The sequence below is a fragment of the Stegostoma tigrinum genome, chromosome 5 (genome assembly GCF_030684315.1).
Source record: "Stegostoma tigrinum isolate sSteTig4 chromosome 5, sSteTig4.hap1, whole genome shotgun sequence".
Lineage (NCBI taxonomy): Eukaryota > Metazoa > Chordata > Chondrichthyes > Orectolobiformes > Stegostomatidae > Stegostoma > Stegostoma tigrinum.
In genome coordinates this window covers 100,611,392-100,632,322 of record NC_081358.1, presented here as the reverse complement: position 1 = coordinate 100,632,322, position 20,931 = coordinate 100,611,392, and the positions used below count along the sequence as shown (strand labels likewise).

At 38.4% G+C, this 20,931-nt stretch overlaps 1 protein-coding gene across 1 annotated transcript in view; it reads right to left on the bottom strand.

The window, feature by feature from the left end:
* Window positions 1–20,931, bottom strand: part of zc3h3 (zinc finger CCCH-type containing 3) — a 262,536-nt gene that overhangs the window by 118,595 nt on the left and 123,010 nt on the right. Inside the window, exon 5 of the mRNA XM_048529264.2 lies at window positions 2,296–2,480. Within this exon, the coding sequence (XP_048385221.1) occupies window positions 2,296–2,480 (185 nt within the window). The remainder of the gene's footprint in view (window positions 1–2,295; window positions 2,481–20,931) is intronic.

Here is a 20,931-nt window from a genome sequence, read left to right as displayed (position 1 = left end):
TGCTGACTTCCTTCCCTGTAGGAGGTTACTGAACCAAATGGACTTTAACAACAAAAATATTTTCACAGTTGCCATTAGACTAGGCTTTAAAGCAGATTTTATTGTACTCAGATTTACCCATCCCATCAGTGGGATTCAAACTGACAACCCGAGAGCCTGAAATGCTGAATTGATACTAAGTCACCATTTCCCCATTCACAAAACTTGTTTTTTCTAGTTGACAATATTGGAAATCAGGTAAAGAAAATTAAAATTATGTTGTAAGCTATGGAGTAGTGAACTACTGCAAACTGCAGCGAGACTGAACACAATTTTCCAATCTTCCTTCGAGTAAGGGACAGTGTCAAATGACCAGAGAACTGAAAATGTTTCAATCTTGCTTGAAAAGCCCAGCAAGTACAAACCAATCAGGCAGTTTAATGTCAGAGGTAGGGTGGTCTTTAGAAACAATAATTTAGATCAACTTTAGTCATCACTCGACCAAATGCGGACTAATTAAGGAAAGCCAGATGTATTTAAAGAAATAGTAGGAACTGCTGATGCTGGAGAATCTGAGACAACATGGTGTAGCTCTACACTGTGTTATCTTATATTTAAAGAAAATCTTGTTCAACTAGCTTTCTGGAGTTTTGTGATGAATTAGCAGGAAGGCCCATAATGGTATTGCATTAATGCATGGAATACATCTTCTTAAAGTTCTGGTGGTGGCAAAGTGTTAATTCAGAATGTCAGACTCTGGGAACCTCGATTCAAATTCCACCATGGCTGATGGAATGTTTATAGCTGAGTTCTCCAGAAGTTGGTGTTAGAATCAACATTTGTCTAATATTTCCCAATGTTGCACGGGCTTCAAAGTCCATGTGCAGCAGTCACTTCCTATACATTCACTGCTGACAAGCTTGTGTGGAGCTCCCTACGGGATGTGCAGCTCAGAAGGAACATTAATCAGGCACCCTACTTTTCCTGACATGTTTTAATCAGCCAGGCCTTGGTGCACAGGGTAAAATTTCAAAATGTGCAAATGATTCAAAGCTTGGAAGAACTGGGTATGAAGAGAATAGCACAGAATTTCAAACTTCTGTCAGGAGTGAATAAAGGTAACAATCAGATCAGCCATAATCTTACTGAATGATAGAGCATGCTCTATAGACCAAAATGTCTATCCAGCTTTTATTTCTTATGATTTTATAATGGATACGTAAGGTTGATAGAATAAGTGGACAACCGTAAATTAAATTTAACTCAGAGAAGTGTCAAGTGACAGATTTTGATAGAAAGAGTGATAAAAGGCACTATAATATAATGGGTATAAAATGTAAAAGGGTTGCAGCAGCAGAGGAAGTTGTATGCATATATTGTAAAGCTGGCAGTAAAAGGTTGGAAGAAGTTAATAAAGTATACATGTACAAACAAAAAAAAACACAGCTATAAGGTTTAATGCAAGTATGTGGTGCAAAAACAAAGAAATTATGTTCAACTCATTCAGAACTCAACTGGAATATTCTATACTGTTCTCAGTACCACACTTAAGTAAAGATAAAAAGGCTTGGAGAGAGTGCAGAAAAGAATTCAAATGAATTGTTCCAGGAATAGAGAATTTCAGTTATTTGAATAGATTGGAGAAATTAGGACTGTTTTCGTTGGAGAAGGTTCAGGGGTGATTTGATAGAGGTATTCAAAATCATGATGGGTCTAGATGGAGTCATTAGGGAAAAACAGTTCCCATTGGTGGACAGTTTCAAGCTCAACAGGAGATTTAAGAAATTTGGCAAAAGAAGCAATGCAGTAGTGGGGAATGTATATTTCACAAAGCGAGGATGTGGAATGCCCTTTCTCAGAATTAAGAGAAAGGAGTTCAAACTAAGTCTTTTCTGAGGGAAATGGATATGAAAAGCAAGAATTTGAAGAGTGATAGAGAAAAAGTGAGGTAGTGTCACTAGATGAACTTCCCTTTCAAAGAGCCAGCAAAAACAGAAGGGGCCAAATGGTCTCTTTCTATCCAGTAATCATTCTGTGCATTATGAGTGTCTCCACATAAAGTCTTGCCATAAAAGGAATAAAAAAATCCCTCAGTACTTTTCTGATTTCTCGTCAAATAATTAGAAGTAAAACCTTTAGTAGTATTATATTTACTTCCAGTCTTTCATGGAATCAGTACAGGCAGACATTTAAATGACTGAAAACTAGACATGAATTCTACACCGGAATTTAAAAACATTTTAAATTCTACCAGATTTGGGATTTTATGAAATATTCTCTTTTTATGATATGTTTCATGAATACTGGTCATTTTACCTGACTTTACAGCACTTTTTGCACTTGTGACTCCACTTCTGATAGGGATGGCACAGCTTTTTGAAAGCTTGTTGGCAGACACACTGTACAGCACTCCCCCAATGCAGCGCATGCCTTTCATTTTCCATCTCTGCTGAAGGAGCCTATAATTGCTGTTCAGTCGTGTTCGGTTCAGGAGCGGTGACCTGCAAGGCAAGAATGGAGAAAGGCTCAATAAAACAAGACTGGGATGGGATACTGGCAACAAACCTGTTCCAGTTGAAATTACCTCAATCAATCTCAAATTTGTGTTCCATTGATCTGTGCTTCTAGCACTGTTTCCTTTTATCCCTTTAATCCAAAATCTCAAACTGTTGCTGCTATTGCATCACACAGAAAAGAAAATAACAGTGTATAGTAAGAAGAAAATTATCATCTGCGTTTATCCAACTACAATGTATCTTTCAAAAAAGTGCACTGTCAAGTGTGGGATAAAACACTTGATTCACACTGCAGCAGCATACTAGTACAAACGCTACAACCATATGTCAATACATTTATATAAAGCAGATGACTTAGGAGCAGGTGTGGATCATCCGATTGCTCAAGCCTGCATCTCCATTTAACAAAATCATGGCTGATTTTCTACCTTAACGTCACTTTTTGGATACTGTCCCCCATCTATGAAGTCTCTTCACACTCTTGACAAAAAAAAAATCAATCTCTTGATTGTTCTCAACAATTAAACATCCACTGATATTTAGGATAGAAAATTCCGACGTTTCCATAAGATTGAATGAAGAAATGTCTCCTCATCACAGTCCTAAATGGTAATCCTATGACTATGTCTCTGTTGTCCAGATTCCTAAACTGGGGAAACAATTTTTCTCAACATTTACTCTGAGGTCCTTAAAGAAATTTACATTTTCAATTAGACTAGTTCCAATTATTCTGAACTTCAGGGAATATAGGCCTACTCTGCTAAATCTCTGCTCAAAGGACAATTTCTTTACCTTATCATAACTCTTGGGGGTAATACACTGGAAACCAAGTCCCACTCTTCTCAGAGTCATCACAAATTTGATGAAACCACTGAAGCAGGCCTAAAGAATATGCACACATAAAAGAATATGCAAGTTTTCCTTTAACAAGCCAGTAACAATGGCTATAGACCAATTGTTTTTTAACCAATGTCAAGAAACAGACAAACTGAATTGCTAATTTATAAGTGTGACTCCCTAAAACCTAAAATCTCCATATTGTCTAAAACCGACATGGCACTGCACTGGATGAGGTGTAGAGGAAATTTACTAGGATTTTTGCTGTGGTTGGAGCAGTTTAGCTCTGAAGAGAAAGTGGACAAGCTCAGATTGTTTTCTTTAAAGCAGGGAAGGCTGAGGGAGGACCCGAGTGAAATATATAAGATTATATGGGGCAGAGTTAATAGGAAGCAGCTGGACCCCTCAGTTGAAGGGTCAATAATGAAGGTACAATTTTAAGGTGAAGGGCAGAAAGTAAAGGGGGAATTTGAGGAAACATGTTTTCACCAACAAGGTGGTGGGAATCTGGAATGCATTGCCTGAGAGGGCAGTAGAGGAAGGAGACCTCACAACTTTTTAAAAAGTACATGGATAAGCGCTTAAAATGGCATTAAAAAATGAAAGAAGTGCAGATGCTACAAATCAGGAACAAAAACAGAAGTTGCTGGAAGGTCAGCGGATCTGGCAACATCTGTAAAGAAAAAAAAATCAGAGTTAATGTTTTGGGTCTGGTGACCCTTCCTTGGAACTGAAGAAGGGGCATCGAATCGGAAATATTAACTTGAAATGTTATGCTATTCAAGGCAATTGGCCAGGTGCTGGGAAGAGGGATTAGTATAGATAGGCACAGTTTTATGGGATGAAGAGCATCTTCTGTACTCCATGATTCTATGATTATTATTGCGAGTTGGGTAAGAAAAAAGTACGTCTGAGAAACACAGTCTGACACCAGTCCAGATAACAGGGACCAATGAAATGTTTCCTATTGGTTTTCTTTTTGACTCCTTCCAATTCTTGTTCGTGACAGGAGGTTGTTGAAGTGGATTTGCTGATTCTCAATTTTCTGTGCACTGGTTGAGGATTCACCCATTCAATGTCACTGAAAGTGGTTTTTCCCTTTTTCCTTTCAACAAGGGAATTTGCAGAACAGATAGAACACAGAACAGTGCAGCAAAGTACAGGCCCTTCAGCCTACGATGTTGTGCCGAACTTTTACCCTAATCCTAAGGTCTACCTAACCTCCACCCCTACCTTGCATATCATGTATATGCCTGTTTAATAGCTGCTTAAATGCTCCTAATGAGGCCAACTCCACTACCCTCTCCGGCAATGCATTCCACGTCCCGACTACTCTCTGAGTAAAGAACCTACCTCTGATGTCTCCCTTATATCTACCTCCATTCACTTTAAAACTATGCCCCCTCATAATAGCTACCACCACTCTAGGAAAATGTCTCTGGCGTCTACTCTATTTACACCTCTGATCATTTTGTACACCTCTACCAAGACAATTCTCATCCTTCATCGTTCTAAAGAGAAAAGCCCTAGTTCTCTCAAACTTTCTTTGTAAGACCTACCCTCCATTCCAGGCAACATCCCGGTAAATCTCTTCTGCACCTTTTCCAACACCTCCATATCTTTCCTGTAATGAGGCGACCAGAAATGAACACAATACTCCAGATGTGGCTGAACCACACATAAGAATTTGTTATAAGATTATAAGAAAATGATGAGTGAGAATACCTACACAAGACTTCGTTACTTCTCCACGCAGAGCAGATTGATGGATTTAGGTGCTTTCTCTCTGTAGCCTATTTGTTTTTTTTTTCAGTACTGTCTACATACAATAGATAAAGTCTAAAGGCTTAACTGAGAGAACTTATTCAATGTAGTGGCTTTGTCACCCAAAATGTGTGCATCTAGAAGGATCCAAGGCTGTTTTCTGAAAGCTTGAATGTTTAAGTAATAGCAGTAATCCAGGTTTGATGTACACCTATGCTCAGCTGAACTCGGTTGTAATGGCAATAACGGCTCTGCTATTAGTCTTTAAATGCTCACGCACAGCACTCATGTCAAAAGGTCATAGGTTTATAAATCTTATTCCAGTAACTGGGCATATAATCTAGTTATAGAGGAAAACCAAGGGAATGGCACGCCGTTAGATCACCATTCTTTCTAATGGAACATAAATTGAGGTAGCCATCTTTCGGTTTTCCTCAGCAACTTTCAAAGACGAATAAAGCTCTCCTGATGTCTAGGCCAAGATTTACACCTCCAAGATCATTAAAGAACAGGTCTTGTGTATTTTATTTCCTACCATTTTGAATGTAATGTTGTCCAATTTGGTTGGGTTGAAAAGGGTGCGTAATCCAAGTATGTACGAGTGAACAGCCAGTAAACTGAATTCTACGCCATCACGAACAACCCAAGTTCATCTGAAAATTTTTATTTTAGTAAAACATGGAAGCACTGCCTGTATCCACTGGGGCCCAGTATGAATCAGTCCCTCCATGAGCAGACAGGAAATAAAACTAGCAAAGAATATTAAAGGTGACACATTGGTCCAAGTGAAATGTCTCCACATTTGCAAATAATGTGAACTGCTTGGATGGAACATTAAGCTAACTGAAGGGGCCACTCAAATCTCCTTAACTCATTACAGCTTCGGTCGAAACGTGGATTAAACAGCTGAACTCCAGAATTAAGGTGGGAAACTCAGGCTTTGAAATCAAAGAATCATTTGAATAAGTATGATATAAAGGAATTCTGGTAAAATTGGAGTCAATGAGAATTGAGGGAAAACTTTCTGCTCTTGGGAGCTATACCTGTATAAGAGAAAATGGTTGAGGTTGTTGCAGCCAGGACATCAAGTTTCTCAAAGTAGGGCCTGAGACCCAATAATCTCGCAACTACTCCACCAATGACCTTCCTTCTGCCATAAATTCATACATTGAGATGTTTGATGATGATTGAACAACGTATAGTACCTTTTATAACTCCTCAGATGCTAAAGCAGCCTGTATCGATATGAAGCAAGACCTCTGCAACATTCAGGATTGGACTGCTTACTGACACGCATCATCCAAGTGCCAGGCAATGGCTATCTCCAACAAGATAGAATCTAACCAAAATCTATGGACACTCAATGGTATTACCTTTGCTGAATTCCCTAATATCAACCAACTCTCCCAAGCTTCATGGCCACGCAGCCATGCCAGGATTTCACATTCATGCTAATGCATTGATGCCTAACTCTGGAAGTCGAAGCCGGAAAAGCAGGTCAGAAGACCAGAAGACTAAGTCATCAGACTAGAATGACGCTATTTGAAGAGATTATAACTCACATGAAAATCCTCAGCTCCACTTTCTTATCTTAAACCTAGAACCATTGATTCCCTTAATGATTAAACATGTGTCTGTCTCAGCCTTAAATATACTTGTCAGAGGGTTGTTAGCTCAGCTGGCTTGACTACTAGTTTGCATTGTTTAGAAATGCCAACAACATGTGTTCAATTATTGCACCAGCTGAGGTTACAAGAAAAACACTTTTTTAAAGACATAGTAGGAACTCCCTATTAGATCGTAGGAGCTCTTTTTTTAAATCTTTTCTCTCATCTGTGGTGTGATGGTGCTCAGGTTAAACCATGACCAGTCGCCTTTCTCTAACGAGAATACAGGCCTATGGTCCAGTAGGACTATGGCAACTTTACCTGGCCTACGTACTTAACAACTTAATCTCTACTGCCTTCTGTGGTAAACAACTACTGGTCAATAACTACATTCTGGAAAAATAAAGAATCTTTCTCATCTCTGTCCTAAATGGGCATATTGACATGTTTATGAATGGGAAATTGTGTTTCATTAATTTTTTGCAGTTCTTCAGGGAAGCACTAGGCAATGCAGATAAAATGAAACTAGTGAACATACTGTATCCACACTTCCAGAAGACATTTGACTTGAAGCCACATCAAAGGTTACTATACAAAGCAAGTGCTCATGGTAAAGGGGCAACATAGTAGCATGAACAGAGGATTGGTTAGTTAACAGGAAACAGAGGGTGGCATGTGGTACAGTGGTAACATCGCTATCCGTGGACTTGGAGGCCTGCGTTCAAGTCCCACCTGCTCAAGAGATGTGTAATAATGTTCGGAACAACTAGATTCATAAAACTGGTTAAATATAAACAAAATAATAGTTTTTGGGTTGCCAGGGTCTAAAGAGTGTTATGCTACAGGGATCAGTGCTGGGGCCTCAATTATGACTTGGATGAAGGGGCTGATTTTCTTATGATACAAAGATCGGTAGGAAAGTAAGTTGTGAAAAGGACATAGAAGTCTGCAAAATGAATACAGATAGGTCACATGAGTGGGCAAAATATTTAGCAGATGGAGGATAACGTGAGAAAATATAAACATGTTCACTCAATAGGGAGAAGAAAAAAATCACATTATTTAAATGAAGAGAAATTTCAGAACCCTGGGTCACAGAGAGATCTGGGTATGCTGATAAATGAAATCACAAAAAGCTATTATACAGATCCTGCAAATGACTAGGAAGGAAAGCAGAAATCTGTTGGTTATTGCAATAAAAATGGAATAGAAGAATAAGAATATGTTGTCACAGTATACAATTTTGTTACGATCACATTTGCGGTGCTGTGTTCAGCTTAGTCCCCTTTTAAGAAAGGAAATGAATTTATTATAAGCAGTTCAGAGAAGGTTCACTTGATAAATATCTGAGATTTGAAGTTTAAATTACGAGAGTAGGCAGAACCTGCATTCACTGGCGTTGGGAAGGATGTGAACTGATCTGATTGAAATGTATAAGGTCTTGAGAGAACTTGAAAAATTCGATTGTGAAAGGATGTTTCACCTTGTGGAGAAATTAAAGCTATGAACAGAGATTGGGCATAAGAGCTTTCCTATTTAATACTGAAACGAGAAGGAATGTTTCCTCTCAGAGGGTTGTGAGTCTTTATCTTGAGATAGTGGAAGCATGGTTATCAAACACTTCTCAGGCAGAGGTTGGTAGGTTCTTGACTAACAAGAGAGCCAAAGATTATGAGGGTAAGTGGGAATGTGAACTTGAGGTTACAATTTAATTTTATTAATTGGTGGAGCTGACTAAAAGGGTTCAATGGCATTCTCTTGCCCCCTAACTTATGAGTTCATATTGACTGTAAAGGTAGAAGTAGGATTAGCCATTTCAGCTCCTTTAACCTGTTCAAACAATTAAACTATGGTTAATCCACATTTGAAATGTATTTACTTGCCATTATTCCAAATCCCTTAATATTATATCCCACAAAAATATATTAATTTATTCACATTAGTTTGAAATTTTACATTGATATAGTTGAAACGGGGTTTTTTTGTGGAATATGGAAGGCATGAAATTCTATATTTCTGCTACACTTTGTGTGAATTACTTATTGCCATCATTTCTGTTCAGCCCAGAAAAAATTTTAAGGGTTCTCTTCTGGATTGCCTCATCAGGATAAACAGTTTTCATCTACACAAAATATCAAATATGTTAATCATCTTAAATATTTCAATTAGTTTACCCTATAATCAAGGAAGTGCAAATCTGTCTTTTTGGGTTAGATCATATAGTTCTACCACCCATTTAAATTCAAATGCATTTTCTAAATAGCATGGATGTATTACATGCAAATACGATTCAATAATTGTAAGCTGATAACCACTAAGCAAGTCAGAAATGTCAGCTGACAGCATGAACCATGAAAAGCAAGTCAGTAAAATACCTTGTCAGCAACTCCCACAAGGATATCAAAATAGATCATTTCATTATGAAAACAGCTGAATTAGAGGGAATTCTTCAATGTGAAAGGAGAAAACTGGCAAAGCTTAACCCAAAGTGAGGCTATTTTGGAAGTTCTGCAAGATGACAGCAAATCATGGGATGTAGAATTTGAGAATCCAATTTCAGTATATGATAGATTGATGGAGCATGTCAAGGAGATTCCACAGAGGTTCAGAGCACGATGGAAGTACCATTCCAAGAAGGGTTATCGACTGGTCAGAACAGGTAGTGAAACTGAAATGGAATAGAATATATTATTCAAGCATTAGTGCAACTAATGTCTGGCATTCTTCACTTCCTGTATTACATATGTTTAAAGTTGCTGTTCATACAAGAGAACATAATGGATAGTTAGAGGTTATTATAAGTCGACTAATAAAGGGCTTCAGAGGTGCGTACATGTTAGGAACTGCTAGGAGCTGGTTACAAAATGAAGACTAACTGAAAGATTCAGTTGGCTCTGTACACATGATTACGGATATACATTGTAATATACATGCTCAGTGAAGTAAATAATTTACTATAATCTCTAATTGATATCAAGGAGATAATAGCTAACAAAGTAACTGTAAGACAGGAATCTAACCAAAGGATTGAGATAGTGACTGGCTTGTCTCATGCCCAGCACAAGCATGGCATACCGTTAACTTAGCCATTTTTTTTTAAAAATGGGGCACAAATAGGCTGTTAAACTGGCTATAACAAATCATGTGACTTTTGACATTCAAACAGTGCACATTGTCGAGTCTCTGGCCAATACTTAACTAAATATGGACATAAGTGAACATAATTCAAAGCTATGGTGAAATTCACACATTACATTGCTCATAGATGGATCAACACCAAAGTATTATCAAGTTTCTAGTCTACCCAATGCCATATTTCACACCGGACTTAAGAGAAGATCGAAACACATGGCCAGTACCAACTTATGACTGCACCACAATCTTCTTCCCTCGCCAAACTAAACCGGGTGGCACTCAGACATGTTAGCCCAGCATTCATGCAATTAAAACTGTTACCAGGGACTACACCTTTCTCACCTTATGACAGAGCAGGTTCATCCAAACTATTAATCATCAGCCTGTTTGAGAACCAAACTCCATCAATTCAAAATAATGTTCTGCCTATCACACAAATGAGTAATGTGGTACACGAATTTCAGTATCAGTGTGATGGTTTATTATGTATGTCATATGCCCCAAAGACTGGTGACTGCACCAAACTGCATATCCACGAAGCCATTCACAACAAGCATGGTACTGAGTACACTCAACCATCCCCTACTTGATGAATAGCAATTATAGGATTTTCTAAGTAATCCTTAGTGTGCAGAATTATGCTCACAATGATTTAAAGATTGTACATCGGGCATGCAATGAGACACATTTGAACATACTAGAAACTGTGTGTGTATTAATACACACAGTGCACTGTTCTTTGCTCATAGAATAAACACATACATACATTGCTTCTGTTTCAACTCAACAAAACATGTGATAGCCACTCTGGTTCATTTCTCAGGGCAATGTTTTAACTTGCATGGCTTAAATTTAAGTAAAGCTTGGTGGTTAACTGTCAGTCATAAGCTTCTACATTCACTATAGCAACACCTCCACATGTTAACCAGTCAGCACCATCTTTCTCCATAATACAAAGGATCATTTTCCTTTTACTGTAATCAGGAGATAATGAGAACTGCAGATGCTGAAGAATCCAAGGTAACAAAGTGTGGCACTAGATGAACACAGCAGGCCAAGCAGCATCTCAGGAGCACCAAAGCTGATGTTTCGGCCCGAAACGTCAGCTTTGGTGCTCCTGAGATGCTGCTTGGCCTGCTGTGTTCATCCAGCTCCACACTTTGTTATTTTCCTTTTACTGTTTGTATTTCTTGTGAATCGTTCTGAAAAGTGCAAGGCAAAAAGCTTTGATAAGGTGCATCTTCTTCAGAAATACTTAAATCATTTGTTTTGTCCAAAGGTTTTCTGATCAAATCCCTGTCTAACTTAAAGTGCTCTGACCAAAATTCTGCTGCATAAATGCCATAGTTCGTAATAAAAACAATACAAAATCTCAATCCTAAAATACACATCACAAACTAGGCAAAATTGAGATAATGAGAAATGCACAGATCATCAATGCAAAATCACCATAACAATATTATTTATCTTTCTATGCAATGTTATCTTTATCTACTCCCTGATTAAAGGTAATGAAGCAAAGTTCTGGAATATTCTTCAATTAATGCATCTTCACAATTCAACTCTGGCCAAATGCCTTCTAAACAACATCCTTCTCATTCTAATCTTCCTTTTAGAATCAAACCTTCTAATTCCCTCCTGTCTTATCCAATGGAATATTTAACAGCTTTAATTTAAAAAAAACTATTTTCAACAATGAATCCTATTCCTAAATCGTCACTTATATTTGGCAGCTTTGTGGAAATTTATAAATCTTAGCCTCAAGCACTTCTGTTGGGAATATGTTCCAATCATCCACTACTGTGTTGCTTTTTTTCTATTCTTAGAGGTCTCTCATCTAATTTGTAGGTGGCTAATTTTCACTGTATTTGACCACAGTTCATAAATTCAGTTGGATAGCTCATTTACATTCTTAGATTCTGAATTTTTTTAAAAAAATATGTTAGATTGAGACAAATACTCTTCACGTTGAATGAATTTATTGTGAATGCTGTGACATCCGCAGTCTGCTCTGCACCTTTAAACAAGTGTGTTCTAGACCACTTTGACAAGGACACAAGAACAGGGACAGACATTCTAAAGTAGAGCATCGCTTTTATTCGAACCAGTGTCGACTACTTCACTAAACTGTTGCCCTAACTCAGAGAATGAATTTCTAAATGAGCTTTATATCTAAAAAAGAATATAAGCCTAATGAAATAATAGAAAGGGCATGCACTTGGAAAGTTCTCCCGCCCTCAACATGGTGTGTCCTGTAATTTCTTTTCCATGAAAACGAGTTGTGCAATCTAAAGGCTTTCGTTAGCAAGACATGTTTCTGTGGAAATTTCATTAAGTGACAAAAAGGAAAGGTATTAAGTGCACATAATGAAGGCTGGAGTGTGTACACTGCCTTAAGACACTTCTCTTTGCGCAGTGTAATGGGAGGCATGAACTCTAACTTCAATCCATTTCTAATCCATCTGAAAGACTGCAGCAAATTATCTCCCTTCAATGTGAAAGCACCAAACCAATTTCCTCAGAATAGAAATGACAATACAGTAGAATTTATCACCATAACCTTGACTCAGAGGTTGTGTGGCAAGCTGAAACCCTACACAAAGAGCTTCGAATAAGGGTCGACGATAATAAACACAAGGAGAGACCAGGTACAAATGATTTTTAAAAAGCCGGTGGAAGAAAAGGAATTGTCCCACAGCAACATGTATCTATCACTTTGTAGTTTGTGGTCAATAACAGTCAAAGTGTACTGGAGAAAGTCAATTTATTTCACTACTGGAGTCATTAACTGCACAAATAACCTTTAATACTTTATGACAGCTTAAGCCTTTTGAACATTAATTTTTGCGCTGTGCTTATACTTGAGCATTCAGCAACACAGTGGAAGGTTTAGAATGATAAAATGATTCTTGTTTAACAAAGAATCAGGATAGCTACATGCTAAACCCACAGTGTCTGATCCAGAGGAAAATGCTCAGCCCCATTCCTCGAATTGAGCACAAATTGAGCTGACACTGGTCCTAAATTGAGGCTTTATTAGCCAAATCAAGATTCAGAGAAAGTTAAAGATTCTACAAAGATTAGAAGAGGACCAGATATGTTCATGCTGACATGGCCATTATGCTTCCTCAATTAATAACATCAAAATCATAAATGAACTATGATCTGAATAACTGACTGTCTTGATGATAGAGGACAAACTTGCAATTTTCAAAAGACATTCGTAAGACTTCTGAAGGCAAGGGGGCAAAAGAGTTCCAGCCTGCGTCTAGACCCACACAATTTAACCAGCGGCAGGAACGGTTTCAGGCATCTGTTAAACCATGGGATAAGTGAACCCCTTAAATAAGCAATAAAAACTGGAAGAAGTGCCAATGTTGTAAATTAGGAACAAAAATAAAGTTGCTGGAAAAGCTCAGCAGATCTGTCAATACCTGTGAAGGAAAAAACAGAGTTAACGCTTCGGGTCTTTCCTCATTCCTTCTGAGGAAGGGTCATGGGACCTGAAATGTTAACTTTTTTTTCCTTCACAGATGCTGCCAGACCTTTTGGGCTTCCAGCAACTTTGTTTCTGTCCCTTAAATAAGCAATTAATTTCTGTGCCCAGCCTAATAGGTTTCCCTGGGGTCCCTCATTAAGGAGCAGCCTGGACCCATCAGAGACTCAAAGACCTGAAATTCACCTGCTGGACTGTATGAAGCACCAAACAACTCCTCAGGTCCTGAGTGTGATGGTGCTGCATTAATGTTGCTAACCTTTGATTAGTTGGCAGCTCTTTGAGGAGGGACACCCTGATACAGAGGGTTGAGGTTCTATCTTCAGCCTGTTACAGGCCAGGGTTAAGTTGGGGTAGGTAGGTTAGCCAATGATTCTTAGCTCTATGTGGTATAGCTGTTGTGTTTGTCTATATTAAGTAAAAATTCATTAACTTATCATGTGAAATGCTTTAACTGTTTCAGGCATGTGATTATGATAATGCACAAGACAAATGCAAATTCCACTTGCTGAATTCTCAGGAAACACTGATGCTGCTCTAAGAAACTATTGCAGAGGTTGTGTGTGCATAGGCTTGAGGACTACTCATTGCAAGTACCTTATCCCTTTTTTAGTCACAGAGCTGGGAAACAGAAACCAAAGTGTCAGTAACTCCACTGGAAAATTGATTAAAATGGACATGCCAGGGGCATCTGAATTGTTGGTTGAAGTGGAGATGGTCAAGGCCATTAAGTTCCTAGGAGTGAGGATTACCATCAATTTGTCCTGGTCTACCCACGCTGATGTAACGTTCCAGAAAGCACAACAATGCCTCTACTTTTGAGGAAGGGTCACTGGACCCGAAATGTTAACTCTGTCTTTTTCTTCACAGATGCTGCCAGACCCGTTGAGCTTTTCCAGCAACGTTATTTTTGTTTTAATGCCTCGACCTCCTCAGGATGCTAAGGAAATTTGGCGTATCAATAAAGACTCGTACCAATTTTAATAGATGCATCACAGAAAGCATTCGATCCAAATGCAACACAGTTTAGTGTGGCAACTGCTCTGCCCAGGACTATAAGAAACTGCAGAATTGTGAACACAGCCTAGTCCATCACGCAAACCAACCTTTAATCCACTGACATACATCTACACTTCTCGCTGACATGGAAAGTCAGCCAACATAATCAAAGACCCCCTTCCACCCAAGTTATAATCTCTTCTAACCTCTTCCACTGGGCAGAAGATATAAAAGCTTAAATACATGTGCCAACAGATTCAAGAACAGCTTCCTTCCTATTGTATAAGACTTCTGAATGGACCTCGCTAAAGTTAATTTCACTCATTGTGCATCTTCACTGCAGCTGTAATATTGTATTCTTTGCTCTGTTCTATTGCACTAATGCACTTTGTGTGGTATAATATGCTTGTACTGCACATAAAACAAAACTTTTCAATGAACCTATGTACATTACAATAATAAATCAAATCAAAGCATTTCATCAGAAATCTGTTCCAGAGCCGCAGTTATTTTTCAGCTTACCCACAGCTTTTTAAACTTTGCTCAGGATAAGGGTGGTGCTGAGACTGAGCTAGAAGGCGTCTGAGGAATGGGCTTGGGTGTGTTCATCCAAATTGTCTTTCGGGAAGTGCTCCAGAATATACTCTCCAGCAAGCTTTTACTGTCTCCTTGTCCTTGAGGAGTTCCCCTCCAATGTTTGTCAGTCAGCAGGGTCCTGCAGTGCTTGGGCCACAAATCATCTTTACGATGCTTAAGGGATTACAAAAGTTGTTGGTGTCCACGAGATGCTGGATCTTTCTCACTCTCTCTTTTGTTCCTTATGACGCACCATTGCCTGCAGCCACTTTTAGGACTGCTACTTTCTCTTTAGGCATGGCAAATTTTCAAGCTTGCGAAAGCTTCATGCTTATTCTTAATTAGGGCCTGTATTTCTTGGTCATTTTATTCAATGGAGAGAGACTGCAGAATTCTAAGGTGCAGAGGGATTTAGTTGTTCTGCTGCATGAGTACTATTAATTTGCAAGTACAACGTGCAATCAAGAAGGCTATTGAGATGTTATAGTTTATTACGAGAGAAACTGAACATAAAAATCAGGTTGTTACAATTCGGTTATGTAGCGTGTCATAGGTGCCCACGGCTGAATATGACAAAATGGCTATTATGGGTTTTCTTCTTAACTGACACAGATGAAGGAAGTTTTAGCTAATGAAGAATTTCATATTACTCAAATCATGGCCTGTCACCACAGACAACAAAATGTTTCTGAATCTTAGTAAGATGGGACTAGAACGCGGACACTAAGACTCTGATAAGGTAGCTCAGATGAAAACCATGTGATTTGAGATTTCCAATATCTATATGAAATAGAAAGGGAAAGCTTGACACACCTGAAATGAGGCTTTTTAAATAATAATAATTACATATTAGAGTTGGCACATATACGTGCAATAATATGTTTAAATTTATCAGACATTGGGAAATTAGATATTTGAAAACAATTAGCCTTGGACAGAGACACTGGTTTTGATAAACATTCCTGCAAGAACTTTTTTCCTGTTTGCAGAACAAAAGCAAAGTATAAACAAGATGGCGTTGCCTAGAAGTGTAATGAAACGTCTGCACACCACAGAAAAAATGGCTCAGCGAGCTAACAAACAACTGCATGTTTAGCTGATGTCAAAATTAAAAGCCTGAAGACTGCAGAAAAAAAAAGTATAGAGGTTAAAAAAAAGTTACTATAGTTGAGAGGTCCTACAAAGAATAAATTGAAATGGGAGTCTTAATGTCTACCTGGTAAGGGATGAAAAATTAAGGGAGAGTGTTGTCTTGGAACGAGTAAGACAAGCATACCTCAACTGCAGGCCGACATTATTAAACAAGTTTCATTTATCAACCACAACTGAATCAGCAGAGAGAGCAGTTCAACAAAATATTTAAAACTTGCAGTGTGTCCATGGGCAAGGTGTTGTATTTAAAACGTATAGTGGAACAAAAGTGGACAGTTCAAAGCAATAGGTAGGTCTATTGATTTAACAGAAATACCAAAAAGGTTTCAATGGAGTTTGAAGACTTGAACCGATAGAAAAACAGCTACTATTCAAATATTTACTTTGCATCCTGTACAATAATTGACCAGTATGTTAGAAAAGTTGGTGTTGAATACAAGAACTGTTTTTGAATCTTCACAAAACTTATAGAACTAAATGAAATCAAGAGGTAAGGTCAGCAAAAATCTTGAGATCTTTCAACTTGAACTTTTCCTAACTCCTTCCTTTCTAAAGCATTCAATATTGGATTACATCTAACCTTCCAGTACTTTATTGGTTATTTGACCAAACTGTAAAGCCAACAGAGTATCAGTACCCTTCAGGGAACTCTCTAATGTTTATGATACAATGGCATCTTGGTTGTACTAGAATGACAAAATCTGTATTTACATAGCAACCATAGTGTAATTAGGTTAGAATATAACTTAGATTAACAAGTATGAGGCTGGAAAGATGAGTGGCAGATGTTACAGAGGTAGAAACAAATAGTCTATAAAATAGAGAGGATTTGTGAACCAGAAACCGAAAAAAAAAACCAGAACAGCTGTTAGGTCATTCTGCAACACCATCCCACGCAGTATTTCTTATTGTGCTTTCTGAAATATAAAAATAAAAGCAAAGAAAGCAAAAGAAAAACTGAGTACACTAACTTTGGTGAAAACACAAATTCTTGCTTTTGTGAAAATGCCTGTCAACCTCTGAATGATTATACAGGACTACTTGATAACCTTGGGAAGGCCTCTGTCTGTGGGCTAATGTAAAGCAGTTACATGCCTTAGAATACCACAGTATAATCCATTTACCTCGGCCACAGACTGTCAACAGCAGGACTGTAATTGATGGGGTGGCACATGAGACATGAATTTAACTAGTATGGCAATGGGCAAAAGTTAGGTGAGAGGAATTATGGCAAGGAGGGGAGAAATCAATAAAGACAAGGGGAGAAAGTTTTGGAGTGGCTGATCTTTCCTTGTTTAGTTTTTCCAAAACCATTGCTTCCATCGCTCCAAATCATTTTATAGTATAATGGCTTTCTCCCAACTGATTTACTTTAAATTTGAAAAGCAGTAAGCTATCAATGCTGACTTCCAAGAGGTCACCTGTAAAAATCAACTGGAAGAGGTTGGAAATGGGGAAGGATAGAAGCCAATGAACAAAATGTTCAGTAAAAGAATCCAAGTTACTTAGTTGAATCGTATTACTTTAAAAACTAGGAAAAACACTGAAAAAAACAGCAGGAAGTTAAAAGCTATATTTCAACAGACTAGACTCAAAAAAGGTGAGCAACGTGTGAATTAGAATGCAGTAGGTCAATAATGAGAGATATTAATTTTAAATGCTTGAAAAATAGAGAAGCAACATAACATTTCCCGGAGTTTTGAGCCACCACTGTGTTATGATAGTGACAAACATGGACCGTTCAATCTTGTTTTGATTTTTGACTTCCAGCTTCTCACATTTAATATCTGGGACTTTTCATGAACTAAAATAGTTTTTAAAAAAACAAAAGAAATATAGCACTGACTTAAAATGGCTGTAGTGGCCACAGGTTCAACCAGTTCAGAAAGCCATCAATAACCAAGTCCCAATCTAAACTAACATTAACATGCTATCAAAATTTCTGAAATCAATCACTCAGATTGGCATCTCCTACTTAATTTTCATCATTTTAAAAAGTCACATATTGGGATGAAAGTCACATCCAGATTATCCAGCACGAGAAAAATTAAGCCAAGTTTAGAAATACACAAAGGAAACATTTCACACAACTGCTTTTGGCAGAAAGAGAACGAGGAAAAACGGATTTGTAAGAACAATGGGGAGGCTTACTCTCTCGCTTTCGCTGTTTCTCACTTCTCATTTCTCTCAGCCTATCTAAAACAATGCTCAGTGAGAACGCTAAGACTTCAAGGATATATATCAGTATTGTAGCTGCTGAGGATACAAGTTATCACTTAACATTGTGGTCTCAGATTAAAATCCAATGCCTCAAGGATGCTAAGGTCTTTTTAAAGTGTTCACTCAAGACTAAAAACGTTTCCATTTAAACTTTACGCCCATGTTTGTAAGTGGGTTTGATGTCCCATTTTATTATATTTCTTGACGTAGGTAATAAAATCCATCTTTAGTTTTCACACCAGAAAAATTTGCACATGACTCCTTAATTTTGACCAGAACTATGGTTTTAAATAGAACTGTGATATAGATGTGTGCTATAAAGGAATCAAAAATCTTCATAGCAGTCAACCAAGGAGGTTAAAAATAAGGGAACCATTTCACCCCTCTTAACCTAATAGGAACACAATATTGTGTTCGTATGTCTGTGTAGACTGTGTATTGGTTTAGAGTCTTTCAAGGTGGCATGTCTCTTTGTAAAAAAAGTATGTAAAAATAAAACACCGGAACTTAGCCAAAGCAAACAATCCGAAATGACAAGAAACAACTTTTAATAGGAGTTTAAATCTCAAATGGAATAAATAACCAGAAAGTATGGGTCCAATTTTCCTTCCCTGAAAATAGTGAAATATTATAGCAAGAAAAGGAAACAATGAGGAAAGTTAGCCCTGGAGAGAAACTCAAGTCCTTGCCATCTTACTAATAATGTTCTTAAATTATGTTCTTGCTGTCTCACTAATTACATTCTTCAAGAAAGCAGAAAAGACCAACAGTGGTCAGTCATTTTATCGATCAAAAAACCTTTATCAATTGCCTTCTCCCAGTGGCTGAACAGCTCCACCTGGAGTCACAATGCAGATTCTATCAATCAAGATGCAAATTGTCATGATTTTCACAACAAGAAAAATTCAAGAGAATAGCAGAGAGCAGCAGAAATTCTATACATGCCCTCTTTCAGGTCACAATGGCCTTTAGCTTTACCAATCAGGAGGGACGAAGGAGTATCTCTTCATCCTACAGAAATTCTTCTGCAGTTTCACGAAAAATGATGTGGCACGACAGTTGATGCAAGCCACGCTTCTCACCAACGAATCCACTACAGACCTGTTACCCGTGTTTTAAGGAACAGTGGAAGGGGCAAGGGTACACAATGCATTCTGATCATCAAAGAGTCACTTAGTAGGGCAATTGCTGACCAAGCGGACCAAATTTCAATGGACATAGATGCTAGACTAGATCCATAGCAAAAAATGAGGGAACCAACGACCGGAAGAAAATCTACTTAATCTCACCCTCAACAATCAACCTATTAAAGAGGAGTCTATCCACGTGCTGTGTAGTGTTTGAGAAGTCAACTCCTGTCTTCACATTGAGGATTCCCTCCATCATTTACCATGCTAAATAGGACAGACTTGGAAACAGAACCATCAGCCTAAAATTAGGTATCAGTAGGTGCTGTTAGCAAACAGAAGAACCGCATTCAACCACAGATACTAATCTCATGGACTGCTGCATCTCCCACTCTATCATTATCACCAAGCTCAGACATCAATCCTAGATCAATGAGGAATATAGTAGGGCACAGCAGCAGCAATAGCAGACCATTCTAAGAGGTGTAAGCAGCATGTAAAAGACAATGATAAGTGACTATACAACCTGTGAATTAACCTCTCCAGTCCTGCCATATACAATTATAAATGGTGGTGGATAATTAAACAATTGACAGCAGGTGGAAGTGAAATACCTCCATAGAGGCCAATATCCTGCCACCAAGTTACTCTTTAACTATGTATGGAAAGTCCTTGACATTGATTCAGCTCCCTTCAAACCAGTTCTGAGTAAACAGCATGTCTTACATTCCTGTTCTTATCTGTCAGCCATGGCTCCCTGGTTGGACCAGATTAACAGCCCCACTCAGGGAATTCATATTCTATGAGGTCCACCTGGCTGATCACATCACAATCACTACATCCCTCCTCCCAGTCCAAGGGCACAGGTTGGTGCCTTTTCTTGTTGGTCCTCCTTGGGCATTTAGCATGTCAGTTCCTCCAACTCTGCCTTAGATATAAAAAGCCTGTACCACATAGTAGCTCACTTCTAGCGCCCAGAACATCTTGGAAGCAATTCATTTTCTTCTTCAGGTGGAAAAGGCATCAGGACAAGCCATCCACCCTGTCATCTCAGATTTCAAAGTGTCTTCAACACGTGATGGACAGAGTGAGAACCCATAGGTTCCACCAACCTTTCTAACTGTTCCAAAGAGCTGGGCACATACTGCTCCCATCCAGTATGCAAATTCACAGCTTCCATACGGTCCACATGTTTGTTCAGGACTGTTGCATCTGCCCAAACTTTACACAACACTGGACCTGATCTCACGTCAATCATGTGTCTTACCCATGCAAAGTCATTCCCATGGTTCCTACACCAAACTTCATCCTCTGAAGTCAAGTGACTCTCTCGCTAGCAGAGTCTTGCATCAGGCACTGGCGTTCCTGATGCTGTTTAACCTCCACCCAGCCCAGAACAAGGAAGATCAGATTAACCTCGTACTAAGATGCAAATTGTTTGGAGTTTTAATTTTTCTACTGCTGATGGCCACAATTCCACATAGATGCTCAGTCTTGTGTTGCTAGATCTGTTCGAAGTCTGT